The sequence below is a fragment of the Desmodus rotundus genome, chromosome 4 (genome assembly GCF_022682495.2).
Source record: "Desmodus rotundus isolate HL8 chromosome 4, HLdesRot8A.1, whole genome shotgun sequence".
Classification (NCBI taxonomy): domain Eukaryota; kingdom Metazoa; phylum Chordata; class Mammalia; order Chiroptera; family Phyllostomidae; genus Desmodus; species Desmodus rotundus.
The window spans coordinates 37,211,555-37,226,344 of NC_071390.1; the positions used below are offsets into that span (position 1 = coordinate 37,211,555).

The 14,790-nt window shown below is 39.4% G+C and overlaps 1 protein-coding gene across 4 annotated transcripts in view; it reads right to left on the reverse strand.

Moving 5' to 3' along the window:
• Positions 1-14,790, reverse strand: part of ANK3 (ankyrin 3) — a 616,244-nt gene that overhangs the window by 192,365 nt on the left and 409,089 nt on the right. For all 4 annotated transcript variants that reach the window (XM_053922530.2, XM_045195999.3, XM_045196000.3 and 1 more), the window contains 3 exons: positions 13,747-13,845; positions 8,458-8,643; positions 6,513-6,611 (listed from right to left, as the gene is read on the reverse strand). In XM_053922530.2, coding sequence (XP_053778505.1) covers positions 6,513-6,611; positions 8,458-8,643; positions 13,747-13,845 — 384 coding nt within the window. The remainder of the gene's footprint in view (positions 1-6,512; positions 6,612-8,457; positions 8,644-13,746; positions 13,846-14,790) is intronic.

Here is a 14,790-nt window from a genome sequence, read left to right on the forward strand (position 1 = left end):
GCTTAATTGAATTCTGAATGTGGCCCAGCACCTGCCAAAGCCTCATTCAAGACATCTGAGATTTGAGAAAGGCAGTCCAATGGGCCTGTTAACCAGCTGTTGATCTGTGACGCACATGCTAAGATCTACTGCACACAACTGTAGCATCACAAAGTTAGGTAGCTGTGTTAGTGGCATAATTAGCTAGTTACTAATAAACAGAAGAAAGCAAAGTGAAATTGGATGCTGAGCCTGTTTGCTTCACCAGGACACACTAGGGTACCACAACATCATGCTCCAAGGGCAGTGACACTCCTCCCTTCCCTCCTCCAACACCGGACTGCTGGGGGAGCAGGGGAAGGTAGACACGTGCACAGTAGAAGTCAAAATGGTGTGGGGGAGGTGCTTGACCATAGAGACCTGTCAGCTTAGCCTGGGAACAATGGCTAGAGGGTGGACCCATAAGAAACTTGCAAAAGTTTGGAAAATTGACTGGTTACTTTGAAAAAGTTCCTGGTTAAACCACAGGGGAAACAAAGAGCTCTCTCTCTCTTGCTTGTGGCCCACACTTGCCCCGTGCACACATGCATCCTCTCTTCATAAGCATGGGTCCTTAGCAGCCACGTGGCTGACGGCCATGTGGACTCCACATGCAGACTCCAGGTGGGAGCCTGAAAACCTCAGCGCAGCAATGGATTGCAGCTGGGAACATGAGCTAAACTAGCTGGGTGCTGGACGGGACTAAGCTTTGACATGGCAGAGGACCTCTGGACATTGACTCTAGTTCTGGCCCTGATTTTTCCAGAAATGGGACACTGGAGGGCATCCTTTTGACTTTGCTTCCCAAATAAATCTTATACCAGATCTCATCCTCTTTTGTGGGTCCCTGAAAATGCTTTGTCTCATGACAACACAGGAAGCCCATTTCTACCGGCAGCACCGGGGCCATTCTCTCAGCCTCCCTCAGCAAGGTGGCTTTACAGGTAGAGATTCAGCATCAACAGAAACAAGAGCACTCAAACACATACATTCCTAATCTTTTGAGATCAAAACCAAAAAGTACTAAATAACAAGACCAATAGAAGGATTTTTTATTCAATTATCCTCCCCAAATGGAAAGTTGAATAATACGTTACAAAGGAAAGGTTGATGACGAGTGAAGATTATGTTAGGTGGTCCATTACATTTGATCAAAAAACTCTTAGCCAGCAAAGTATCAATCTGTCTTCCTCGATCAGTAAAAGGGACTTTGCGGGCATCCGCATAATGCAATTTAGCTTTTGGTTATTCCAGTGCATAGATGCTCCTTATTGGAATGATAATCATTGGCAGCTCCGGTGTGCCTTGTTTACCTTCTTTTCCCCAAGAGAGCTAGAATGAGTTGCTAAGAGAGCAAGGGTCACGCATAAATTCAGGCAGTGACCACGCCATCTCGGCAGACTCGATTCGAAGGACGAAGAACGCTGACGCTGCACTGCAGCCTTCAGCAGCGCCTCCATTCACTCCCTGCAGCGGACCCGTGAGGCTGAACGCGTCTTCACGGCTAATCCAGAAGGAAACATTTAGGATGTCAGACAGCATACGTAGCAAAATTACGATACGAAAATCAACACTGACATCATAATACGAATCTAAGGAAAGATGGTAATAAAACAGGTCGGTATGGTACAAATTGGTTACCATGATTGCTACGCTGGGGTATACTTTCTCCACTGGCTAGGATCTGCTTTATTGCTGCATAAATTAGCTAGTCCTATGAAGTAGCATAGAAAGCATTCCATTTATTGTGGTTTCCCTTTGGTCACATCATGTTTATCTCTCCTTGTATCTGCTTCGGAAATGGGTATCTACTGGGTGCAGGAAATGATTTCAGCAGTGTTGGCCTTGCCCCTATTCCCCAGGCCTCTTCGCTGAAAGGTAGCCTTACTCCTAGGTCACGCTCTCCATCCACGAAGAACTACAAGACAGTATCTGCTCTTCTTCAATCATCTGTCACATCCAGGTAACAGAAATCACAGCCCTAAGACAAAGGTTGCTGTTGTTGTTTAATTCATCTCTAACCATTTAGTCAGTATCTCTATCTAAACCTGGTTCCTGAAGCATATGTCTGATAGTTATGGTTTGCATCTAGTTCTTAGCAACTGCAGCTTAATGATCCCTTTGTTCTGACGTGGTAAAATCAGATATCTGTGTTCAGGACATCTTATTTTTTTCACCTGATATTTCTGTTACATTCCTGAGGGCTGTGACCTGGAAAAATCCCACTGAAGTTGGGAAAGGAGAGGCATCTGTAGTGCAAAAGTATAGATGCTGAATTATCGTGGAACAGAATTACTAGAGATTTGGAACTGAAATGGGTTTCTTGAGGTAACTGGCTGTTGCCTCAATTTAAGTTCTTTATGAAGACCCGTTCTTGTGACAACCTAAATGCAAGTCGTGCATCACCAACTGCAGGGGGCAGCATAGCGCAGGCAGCCCGCAAGGTCATCGTCAAATTCTACCACAGCCTCCCGCTCAGAACGCTATGAGGCCTCTTAATTAGGAATGACTGGAGCAAATGCTTTCCAAACCAGTAGCAAGTCTGAATTTTAACACATTTTAAACAAAAACACAATGTGATTATTTTACATCTTATGTGGTAACTCAGGCAAAGTTAACATTTGTCTGAGGTCTCCATTGATGTTTAGTCAATAAATCAGCATCACGTGTAATTACATCATTGTTTTAACGTAAATGGATGCTTTGGAATTGATTGGAGTCTGAAAGTACTGGAAGTTGCTTCCTTCAATTGCTCAAACATTGTCCGGACCCCCTCCTTTTCGGTAGCGCCGGGAAAGGTCTGAATAGTGGCACAAAGACAAACTTCAGCCACCACCTCCACATGGATTTTCCCAATGTCCTAATTAGAAGATGGGGCTAAATTAGGTTCTCATTGTACTGTGAATTATAGAAATAAAACCAGAACAATGCATCTTAAAGACAAGAACTTCCGTTTAAATTACTGACATGCTTGGTTTGTACCTCACTTAAAGAAGTGCTAACTTTGTCCTTCAAAGTGTCACACGAGGCCTCAGGTGTGCCCTGTCACTGAATGGCAAGGATGTAACAACACAGCAGGAAGAACAGGGCTCTAGAGTGACAGGAGCTGACCGGCACTCCTGAGTCACTTGCTCCATAAAGGCTTTCAGCAAGCTGATGATGATAGGGTAGGAAATAGCTTCTATATTAGTGCTGTCTGAGGCCTTATTACTTTCATAGGATTAATGAATTAGAAGAAGAAGAAAAATGAACCCTTAACGTTTCCGAAGAGAGGCAAATACTGGAGCGGTTGAGCGTTTTGGACTGCAATCCTGCCTCTGTAATTTGCTAGCTGTCATCCTGGATAAGCTACTTCTTACCTCTAAGTCTTGGTTTCTTCTTTTGTAACAGAGGGTTAAGTAACACTTTTCTGGATATAGGGATAAATAAAACAAAAATGCTGAGCCTGGTATGTGCCACCCAGTAACTCCTTCCAAGATGGTATTAATTTTACTATTAGTAGCAGTTTTATTCCCTATCTCCCTATGTGATCTAGTCCAATTTCTCCTCTAACAAGTGAGCTTTCAGCAGAAATAATCCTTCAAATGCTATGTTCAGCTGCTGCTGACAATAATGATATGTCACTGGTCGAGATAGAGGCACAGGTAAGCCAACTCACCTCCTCACACAACCACAGCAAAAATTGCAACTAAATTACAAAACAACTATCACCCCAAATCACCAGAAAATCGAGCTATATGGAAACCTGACAAGCAAAGAATTAAAGAAGTCACATCAATCCCAGGACTGATGTAGGAGGGGTGGAGGCAAGGAGACACGGAACGGGCAGTCCCACACCCACATGTGGTAGATAAAAATCAGGACGGATGCCTCAGGAGTGAGGGATCCCTGCCCATGCCAGACCATCCAGCCCAGGTTCCTGTGTCAGGAAGGTAAGTTCCCCTATCTTCTGGCTGTAAAAATCAGTGGGGTTTGGGGTAGTAGAAGAACCTGAGGGATTCTCAGGCATCTCCACTTAAATGGCCTGTAGTGGTCTTAGGACTTATGCAGACTTACTCCCTCTGGGCTCTAGCACCGGAACAGCGGCTGGAAGGGCACCAGTGGCATACGGGGAGAAACTGAACTGTCTGCCATGAGGGCAATTGCCAGGGGACAGCTTCCTCCCAGATAAAACTCCAGAGGCCAGGCAGCACACAATGTCCTTTATCTGAGTCCTCCCCCACACAGAGCTACAGAGCAGTGATACCATATCTGAGACTCCATCAACCTGGTTCACATGGGTTGCCCCTCCTAGTGATTACCTAGGGCTCCATCCACCCCATCCAATTTATGGGTGTGATCTTCTACAATAGGCCATGCTACTAAGACAGGGAGTCCAAGCAGCTCTACTTAATACATAGAAATAAACACAGGGAGACGGCCAAAATGAGGAGACAAAGACACATGGCCCAAATGAAAGAACAGAAAAAACTCCAGAAAAAGAACTAAACGAAATGGAGATAAACAATCTATCAGATGCAGAGTTCAAAACACTGGTTATAAGGATGCTCAAGGAACTCACTGGGTACTTCAACAGCATTAAACAAAGACCCGTGCAGAAATGAAGGTTACATTAAGTGAAATAAAGAAAAATTTACAGGGAATCAACAGCACAGTGGATGAAGCCAAGAATCAAATCAATGATTCAAAACATACAGAAGAAAAAACATTCAGTTGGAACCACAAAAAGAAAAAAGAATCCAAAAAATCGAGGATAGTGTAAGGAGCCTCTGGGACAACGACAAACATATGAACATTTGCATCACAGGGGTGCCAGATGGAGGAGAGAGCAAGAAATTGAAAACTTATTTGAAAAAATAATGAAAGAAAACCCCCCTAATTTGGTGAAGGAAATAGACATACAAGTCCAGGAAGCACAAAGAGTCCCAAACAAGTTGGACCCAAAGAGGAACACATCAAGACACATCGTAATTAAAATGCCAAAGGTTAAAGATAAAGAGAAAATCTTAAAAGCAGTGAGAGAAAAGCAGATTAATTACCTACAAAGGAGTTCCCATAAGACTATCAGCTCATTTCTCAAAAGAAACTTTGCAGGCTAGAAGGCACTGGCAAGAAGTATTCAAAGTGATGAAAAGCAAGGACCTACAAACTAGGTCACTCTATCCAGCAAAGCTATCATTTGGATTGAAGGGCAGATAAAGTGCTTCCCAGATAAGTTACAGTTAAAGGAGTTCATCATTACCAAGCCATTATTATATGAAATGTTAAAGGAAATTATATAAGAAAAAGATCAAAACTATGAACATTAAAATGGCAACAAATTGACAACTATCAACAACTAAATCTAAAAAAATAAACTGAGCAAACAAGCAGCACAGAAACAGAATCATAAATATGGAGATCATTTGGATGGTTACTAGTTGGGAGGTGGAAGGGGGAGCATGGGCGAGAAGGTACAGGGATTAAGAAGTACAAATGAGCAGGAACAGAGTAGACAGGGGGTTGTTAAGAACAGTATAGGAAATGGAGTAGCCAAAGAACTTACATATGACCCATGGACATGAACTAAGGTGGGGGACTGCTGGAGGGAATTGAGGCACTGGGTGGAGGGGGACAAAGGGGTGAAATCGGGACAACTGTAAGAATAATAATCAATAAAATATATTAAAAAATGATATGCCAGACACTGCCAAGTGCTTTACATACAACTCTTTTTAATTCCCACAGTGACCCAGTGGGGGAGCAATATTATTATATTGTTATTTAATATCATAATTCATATTATTTTATCTTACAAATGAGGATACTGGTGAACACAGAGAAAAAAGTTAAGGCCACAATTTGAACCCAGGGAGACTAAATCCCAAGTCCATACTTTAAGCCACTGCTCCAATGTGTTTCCTTCCTCATTTCTACTTTTGATGATGGTGTTTCTGATGACTAAGCCTAGCACTACACCAATTTCCCCATTCAGAGCAGTATTACTGTGGTCAAACGTACACAGTGCTGCCTAGTGACACACAGGACCTTAACTCCTTTCTCCATGAATATGAGCTCACTCAGGTTACAGAATCTTGTTACTCATTATGCAAGTTTGTCAGGGATAGAAGATAAAAGCAAAAGATGGTTTCTATTACTTGGGTACTGAAGTTCGGGCCTCATCCAGACATTCCAGCACATTTCCACCTGTAAGGTCAAGATCCTGATACCTAGAGCCCTGGTGGCTGCCCCTTGACCGAATTCTAATAGTCTCAGAATTTCAACCTGGGTTAACATTTGTGGTTTCCAGTCATTATTACTTGAATCACATCTTCCGTATATCCACATATGTATGTATCACCCCCACCCTCATCTTGGTTTACTTTTCCTACTAGAAAACAGGCACACGGTTTAAAAGCAAGACACTGTGTCTCAAGCTCCTTCCCATGTTGGGAAAGGAAGATTAAGAACTGTTTCAAATGCTTTAAAGGCATGTCGCATCGCAGTGCTCTTACCCTTGCGGTGAAGTCCACAGCAGCCGCTCGATTTAACAGCAACGTGGCTACATTGATATTTCCATAGTGAGCAGCTATGTGGAGCGGAGTGAAGCCACTCTGTAAAGAAAACACAGCAGACGGTCAATGGATTCCCGCTGGCCCCTCGTCTGACATGTTAATACCAGCACCCTGCCCAAATAAAAAATGAGGAAGCAAAATATGCTGAGGTCCACATTCCATTCTGTACTAGGTTTCTTTCAGTTAGTGCCAATTGCTCATAGGGTTGCAAATAAATGCCAAAGTCACAGGCAAAGGAATAGCCAGGAAGGAACCAAGGGTGGAGATTGAACAATTTTAGTAACCTGGTAAGCAGTACACAGAGAAGCCAACATTTCAAAAAGTTAAAATAGGAATGACAAGAAAAATCTTTAGAGCTCATATGAAGTTCAATTAGTATCAACTATTTTATTATTGATGATGGAATTGTCCATTGATACTCTTTGCCAAAATCCAATTAGCTTTGTATATACAATATAAGGTCAAATTATAATGATAAGAGCAATTTGGGGGAAGAGGTGAACAACAATCAGGTGATTGCATTCTACAAAAAATCCACAAGTTGGTCTCTTTATTAGCAAATGCCTATCCAATAACACATTTTTTTCTGGATTATTTGTACCAAGTCATTTTACTTCCTTACAAATGCTAAAACATGCAGTGATTCACTTAGTCCCCAAAGATTGAAACCTTAAAGGAACTAGATGCATTTCTAAATTGTTAGCAAGCTTTGTAGCCATGCTAGCTATCTCACTGACTCTCCTGGAAGGGTGGGTCATATCCGTACCGTTCTGAGGGCAATTTGATTTTGCTGACACCACTGAGGGTAAGTGTCATGCAGAACTCTACAGAATCAGTCCTAGAAGAGTAGAATGACAGGGTTGTCTGCAGCTTTAGGTAGAGCTGATAAGCATCTAAAGTGTTGGAACTCTCCATTCCACACACCTCTATGGCAATACCCTTAAGTTTCAAGGATTCCTCATTCTTCCTTACAAAGACCGGGTTCAGCTGCAGAAAGCCCTGGTAATCAAACTACTGTCTTCGCTGGCACATGCTACTTTGGGGTGGGGTTAGAAAGCGGGTATCTAGCCTACAGAAGGCAATGCAAAGAAGAAGGAAAAGAAATGAGGCCGCAGCACTAAGGACTGGGAAAATGATGATGCAGATATAGGTTATATGTAGACATGTATATATATATATATATGTACCTCTGTTGTTCTATTCACCACCATCTAGGTTAACACATTTGGAAGCAAAGAGGAGGAAAAAATGAACGGTTAGTTCACTATCAGTGATATGGGTTGCACAAAGCTCATGGCAGCTAAGTGAAGAGGATGAAAGCTATGATGGAAGGACAATAGGCACGGAAAGAAAGCTAGACTGAATGAAGGGCTACACAATGGCCTACTCCAAATGCCACATTTCCTTCACAGAGTCTCTCCAGTAACATATGCCAGGACACTGGGCATTTTGGGCTGGGACTCGGGCTGCTGGCATGCTCTCCACAGCTGGTCAATACTCAGTGCATTGCCTGTCATCTAGATGTCAACCAAAAGGTGATTTGCACACACTGTTGTTAGCATTTCATAGTTGTTCACCCTGATGTTTGAGCTGAAGTGTTAAATACGTTACAAATATATTAGAAGGAAGGAGACTATCTGGCTTATCTAAATCAATACAGAGGTGGCCTCCCCGTTAGCATGCATAGGGCAGCATCCACAGTTACTTCCTGGCTTTATAGGCTAGGAGGGACATGCTTCGATCGGCTGGCTTGGACTCACATTGTTATCTTTTCCAGTGAAGTGGAATGTTGGCATTAGCTTGCCAAAAGGGAGACCAAGCATCCTCAAGTTAGGGTGCCTAACCCGGGACGGCTGCAGGACAGGCTGCTTCCCTGGTGCCTCACCTTTGATTCCACGTCTGCGTTGTTGTCATTCTGCAGCAGCAGGGCAGCAGCTTTCGTGTCATCTTTTCGGGCAGCGATGTGAAGAGCGGGAAGACGCACTTTTCCCTTGGTGTCATTTTCTAGCAGGAGTGAAACTACTTGATCATGACCTTGTTGCAAAGCTACTGCCAATGGTGTGAAGCCATCCTGCAAATAAACGGACAGGTCAAAATGGGTTCCAGTGCATTTTTGCCCTTTGATTAACAAGCAAAAAGGTGACGGAGTGCCAATTTTTGTTTAGGGTTATTAAATCTAACATAGGCAAGCAAACATATAAGGCTAGCAAAAGTAGGTTTATGGCTGCATGTGAAACACAGTTTATTCTTGTATAATAATTTATTAACTATTATTTATTTGTATTACAACTGTAAACCTACTTTGCCCACCCCTGTTTAAATGAGAAGACATTTTCAAGTATACATATATCAAACCAGAAAACAATAAAATATTTGCAATACGTTTATGGGGTCTTCTTTCTGTTAAAAAGTGATGGACTTTAATTGGGTAAATTTTGAAAATACACAAAAGCACTACATTAAAAATAAAAAAAGCCACATGTCACAATAAAATCTCAGTGAAAACAATAACATTTCAGGTTAAGTCCTGGCATGTTTTTCAAAGGAGCCCAAATGGTATCACTGGTTTGCATGGAAGAATATAAAGTTTAGAATATAATTGAATGTTATGAGAAAAGTAATCTATATTACTATGTAAATATATAATGTTGTTTTCATAAAGAAAACTATGTATGTATTGGGTACATGTACAACATGTGCATGGCATTTAAGTAAGCTATAAAAATTTCCACTGATATTTTAAAATTGGAGAACCTGACTGGTTCATCACCAAGTTGTTGCTTAGCAAGACATCTGATGTTCATCAGTATATGCAAATTAATGAACTGACATCATTGCTATTTCAAGTAAGGTCTACATAAAAAACTCTTGGCTTCTCTGACCAGAGAGGGAAGAAGACACAGGGACCATGCAGACGCACATATTAGCACAGTTTGTATTGCCCTGGGGCTTAACAAAGAGGAGACAGCTACAGATTTCACTGTGGTTAATTAATCTGTGATGATCTAGTGTTGTTGACTGTAGAATAAACAGCACAGAGGGAACTCCTAAGACTGGCTCAAAAATTTCACTTCTGAGGTGCTTTCATTACCATACACTCAAAAGACTGCTTAAAAGTGGTTTTTACTAGAGAACTGGCAAGCTACTTATTACTTTATTGGCCTCAAGATATTTTATTTCTGTAGTCCTAGTGGTACAGACTGAGGACTACTCTAATAGAAAAACATTTGTAAGAGAGAAAGAGAAAACCTAGTTACTTACATACTAGTGTCTTGTTGCTCTTTCTAAAACACCACTTTCCTCATTCTTTCCAAGCTGGCAAACAGATAAGGCCTCCTACCACTTGTTTGATCGAATGCATATCAGCACACTTATATTCAAGGATGTGGAAAATATTGGTCCCAAAGAACCAAAGGGACACTATTGCCCAGGCTCTTCTATAAATCCTTTCATCCAGTCCCCTTACTCTCTGTGGACGTGCAGTTGATTCCTACCCTGGCGTCCACTCATGCTGATTCCCCCACCCTGGCACATCCTCCTCTCATTCTGCATGTAACAGTTTTCTCTTCCCTCCATGCTTCAAGATCTGGCTGAAGCCCCACCTACTCCTTCAATTTTCCAACAAGTCCCGAAAGGGGAAAGGGATGAGTACTGATATAACCAGAAGAATGTTCCAGGCAGCCATAAGTCAGATAACAGGAAGAGGCTGCAGCCAAGACATCGCCCAAATGGCATCACTGGTTTACTCGTAAGCATATAAAGTTCAGAATGTAATTTAATTTGATGAGAAAAGTAATCTGTATTACCATGTAAACATATGTTGATTTTCACAAAGATAACTATGTGTGTATTGCGTATGTGTACAAAAAATCTGGATGAATAAACAAAATTCTATCTTAAGGGAAAATTAACAGTGGCTTTTTCTTCTTTTTCCTTTTTTTTGGCACTTTCTCATTTATGTACTATATTATTTCTGCAAAAAATGCATTTTTAATGGATAGAGGCTAAAAGGAAATATTAAGAGTTAACATTCCATCTCGCTTTTGAAACCTGAACAAAAACTAAGGGGTAAAAATGATAATCTGCTTCTGTTCTAAATCAAAACTAAAGGGCTACATTTCCACTGACTGATATAAATTTTTAAATCCACAGGGCACATACATAAAGAAAACCACTTTGCACCAAAAAATAAAGGGCAACTGAGATTCTTGGCCTCACCAACAAGAATGTGCGGCCTGTATAATCCAATTAAAGACAAAGACACCAGCTCTACCGTATTCATTGCTAATATTAGCAGCTGTCTATTTTGTTTCCGAACCAAGTTTAAATACTTTGGTTCGCTCTGTGCAGTTGTTTTGAAGAGAAACATACACGCCAAGAGGAAATGTGACAGGAACTCCATGAGAACCTCCACTGCCTGGTGGAGCATCTGGCACCGCACTTACTAAGTACTAGTGGGGTAAATGAGCAAATACGAGGAGGGCAAACGTGGGTTTACAGTTGTGACTACGTGAAAGTTTATCCTTATACTCTTGTTTATTATTGTATTACTTATTTGTATTATAGCAGTAAACCCATTTTTGCCCACCCCTGTACACTAACCTCATGCTCCAAAATCTTAATTAACAAAAAAAGGAAGATATGTATGGAACAGATATGATATGCAGTACACCATAATATAGAAATGGTTTAAAAACCACAATAATGCCAAAGATTTGATGCGTAAGTGCAAGACGCATATGAAAAAATATGTATTGAACAATCTTAGCAATATCACACCATTTAATGATTTAAAAGTTCTGTTAAAATTTCCCATCTCTTTGATCCTTTAGTTGCCCCCTACTGTCTGTTCTGTAAATACAAACTCCTGTAAAAATGACACCAATATCGTTGCTAAAAAGAGAGCAATATTATACTTAGAACATTTCATGAATAAAACATCTTATTTCTTGTTGTTTTTGTAACTGTCTAATACCGGAATCCAGAAGAAGAGATAAACGTTCACTCAAAGGTTCAAACGTCTCTAGGTAATCAGACAGCTGTTGCTGATGTCGTAAGGCACCTGAAACCCTCACGAAGACATGAATGTGACTTAGTTTTAGAAATTTATTTATTGTATTTTTAAAAGCTACTGAAAAAGATAACATGAAAGTAAGTTAATAAAGAAGTAAAACAGTTTTTAATATATCCTTTGCCAAAAGGCTGAACTAGTGGTTTGAGGATCTCACACAGTGTTTCTCTAAGTTAGTTGTAGTGCCTCTTTTTGGACCTTGAAAGCTTAAAACAATACCAGAGAATTAAGTGAGTTTTTGATGATTAATTTACCAGGTAATTCAGATCAACTAGCAGGAAGTTGGGCTTATGTTTGCTTCTAAAGGAGAGAGATTTAGTGATCTGTACATCACTGTCAAAAAAAGACTACTACCTGTCCTTCACAGACAAAAAAAAAGTACTATGAAATCACTTTCAGTAGGGTTTTTATTTATTTAGGGTTTCCATCCAAAAATGGGAGTGGATTTTCTCTTATCCCATGACGTCCACTCCCGTCTCCACTCCCCCTGCACATCGTATCTGAGACACTGCACTCTGGCGAGCTGCCCGCCCTCTGGGAAGAGAGGCTCCTCCCAACCTCTATCACGTGTTGTTCTTTTGTTATCAAACCCAGCAGTTATTTCTTAACTAGCTTTAAGGATATTATTATTTTTAAAAAACCCATTCTCATGATAAAAAATCCCCAACAGCACTGAGGGGTGCAGAGTAAGAAGTAAGGCTCCCTCCTAATTCCCAGAATAAACCACGTATAACATTACACTGAGGACATTTTTCTGTATCAATACATATAGTTTTGCCTCATTTTTAATAATCCTGAATAGTATTTTATTGTGTAATTATAGCAATATTGATGAAATAGGTTTCCTAATTGGTGCACATTTAGGTTCTCTCCAGTTTTTAGACAATGTTATTAATTACGTTGAACTTCTTATATACTATTGTTACATTCTCCTCTAATGTACCTTTAATGTGAATTCTTAGAACTGGAATTGCTAAATTAAAATGCATGAGATATTAATCTTTAATACTTATGGCTAAATGTTCTGCAAAAGTGGTGCAGCCAAATACCACCTTCAGCAAGATGGTAGGGAAGTTTTGATTTCTTACAGCTCAAATTTCCGCATCAACTCATGGGCGTAAGAATAGACTTCATTCTTTGCCTGAGCAATAAATTAATGTTTCCTTGACTATGAGGGAAGGGGAGATACTTTCACATACTTCAGGTCATTTGCATTTCTTTTTGTGGGAGCCTCCTCTTCATTTATTTCGTGGTTTCCCCAGAAGGGGACCTCAAAGGCTGGATGGGGTTACATGTGGTTCCCTTACTCCCACCTTTCTTGTGCCGTTCAGGAAACCCATTTGAACGCACTTAAGAGGAGCGGTATTGTGACACAGATATCCCTGTGTTATCTGTTCTAATTCATTATTTTGTTAAAATATACAGAACTCCCAAAGCTGTTCCTTTATTATTAGCAATAGATTTTGAGTGATATACTTCATAGGTATTACAATCTTCTATCCAAATTAGTTTAAAAATAAGCCATATTACCCAATGTAGCACAAATGATTTAAGTAACTTTTTATTTTAAAATTATTCTTCTATTCAAGAGTGCAAAGATGGTTTTTCAAACACCACTTTTATTTAGTACTTAAAAATATATAACTAATTTTGTTTGAAATTATGAATTAATCTAATTAGTTGACTTTAGAAATCTATAAATTATTATTATGCTAACTTAAATTTGGAAAAATACAGATTTAAAACTTGTGTTTTATTATAAAAATATTTCAAAGCAGTGGTTGCCTTTGAAAGAAAATTATAAAAAGAACAGAAAACTGTTCTCAAGCAAATATGTAAATATTAAATAAATAGCTTAATTATAGGGTAGGACTAGGCACTTAAGAACAGAAGGGGTGTCTATGCAATGGAAAACTCTTTAAAATTACAAATAGATAGTAATAGATGTTCTAATGTATTTCATAAAAATGTATGAACCCACACATTAATATACAGCTGCAATTAAAATACCAGCAAGATAAATTATAAATGTTTTAACTCCAGGCTTACAAAATGCCCCATAAACACGTAAACCTCCCCACAGGAAGAGCCAGAGGGCCTCACCTCTGTGGCCAGGCTCTGGCTTGCTCCGTTGTCAAGGAGGAACTTGACGACTTCCAGGTGGTTTTCCTGGGCTGCCATATACAACGGCGTGAAACCGTTCTGCAAAACAAAAATAAAATGTCTGTGTTTTCTAGAGCCAATGTATTTTTCTACTTTGCTGACATTATATGTTTCAGGGAGTGCTCACATATGATTTTAATATTGATGATACTTTAATGTAGATATTTATTAATGTAGATATTTATTAATGTAGATACATAATAGTATAGATAGATTTTATAATATAAATATAATTCACAACTATACTTCATAATTCATAGTTTGAAAGTAGTTCATAGTTAATAGTCCAATTCATATGAATATATCCACTTTAGTTAAATGAGTACATATCCATTTAACCACTAAATTGAGTGCCTACCACGAGTACAGAATCTTACTAGATGTCAAAATAATATGAAGAAAAATACATCTGATCATTGTAGCTTCCAAGCATCATCTATGTAAAATAAAAGATGTGATACTTTTATATAAAATTAAGCATCTGAAATAGTTCCTATTTTGAAAAGAATTTATATTAATTTCAAATGGCTTCACACTTACCATGGATGGAGTAACTTAGAGCAAAGGAAAGAACACCAATTTGCAAAAGGGTATACTTCAATTTCAAAGTAGAATTTGATAAGCAGTCTATTTTAACTTTTGTCCCTTTCATTTTTGTACATAGTATTTTCATGTTCAGAATATATACCATATATGTGTATACACACATATATATTTATACATATACATGCACACTTACACTCTGTATGTGTATGTTTGTCTGAAATGTACCCAACTGCCAAAGAACCTGGATTCAAGCAAATGAATGTGTACATTTGAAGCTTCTAATTAAAGACATATTGCGTGTGTTTGTTCTTTAGAGCAATATAGTTCACATCTATGAGATACTGTATTTGAAAATTTTATTGCAAGATATGTACATCAAAACCTTTTTAAACTATAACAAATGATCTTCGAATAAATTCTTCAGAATGCAATTCTATT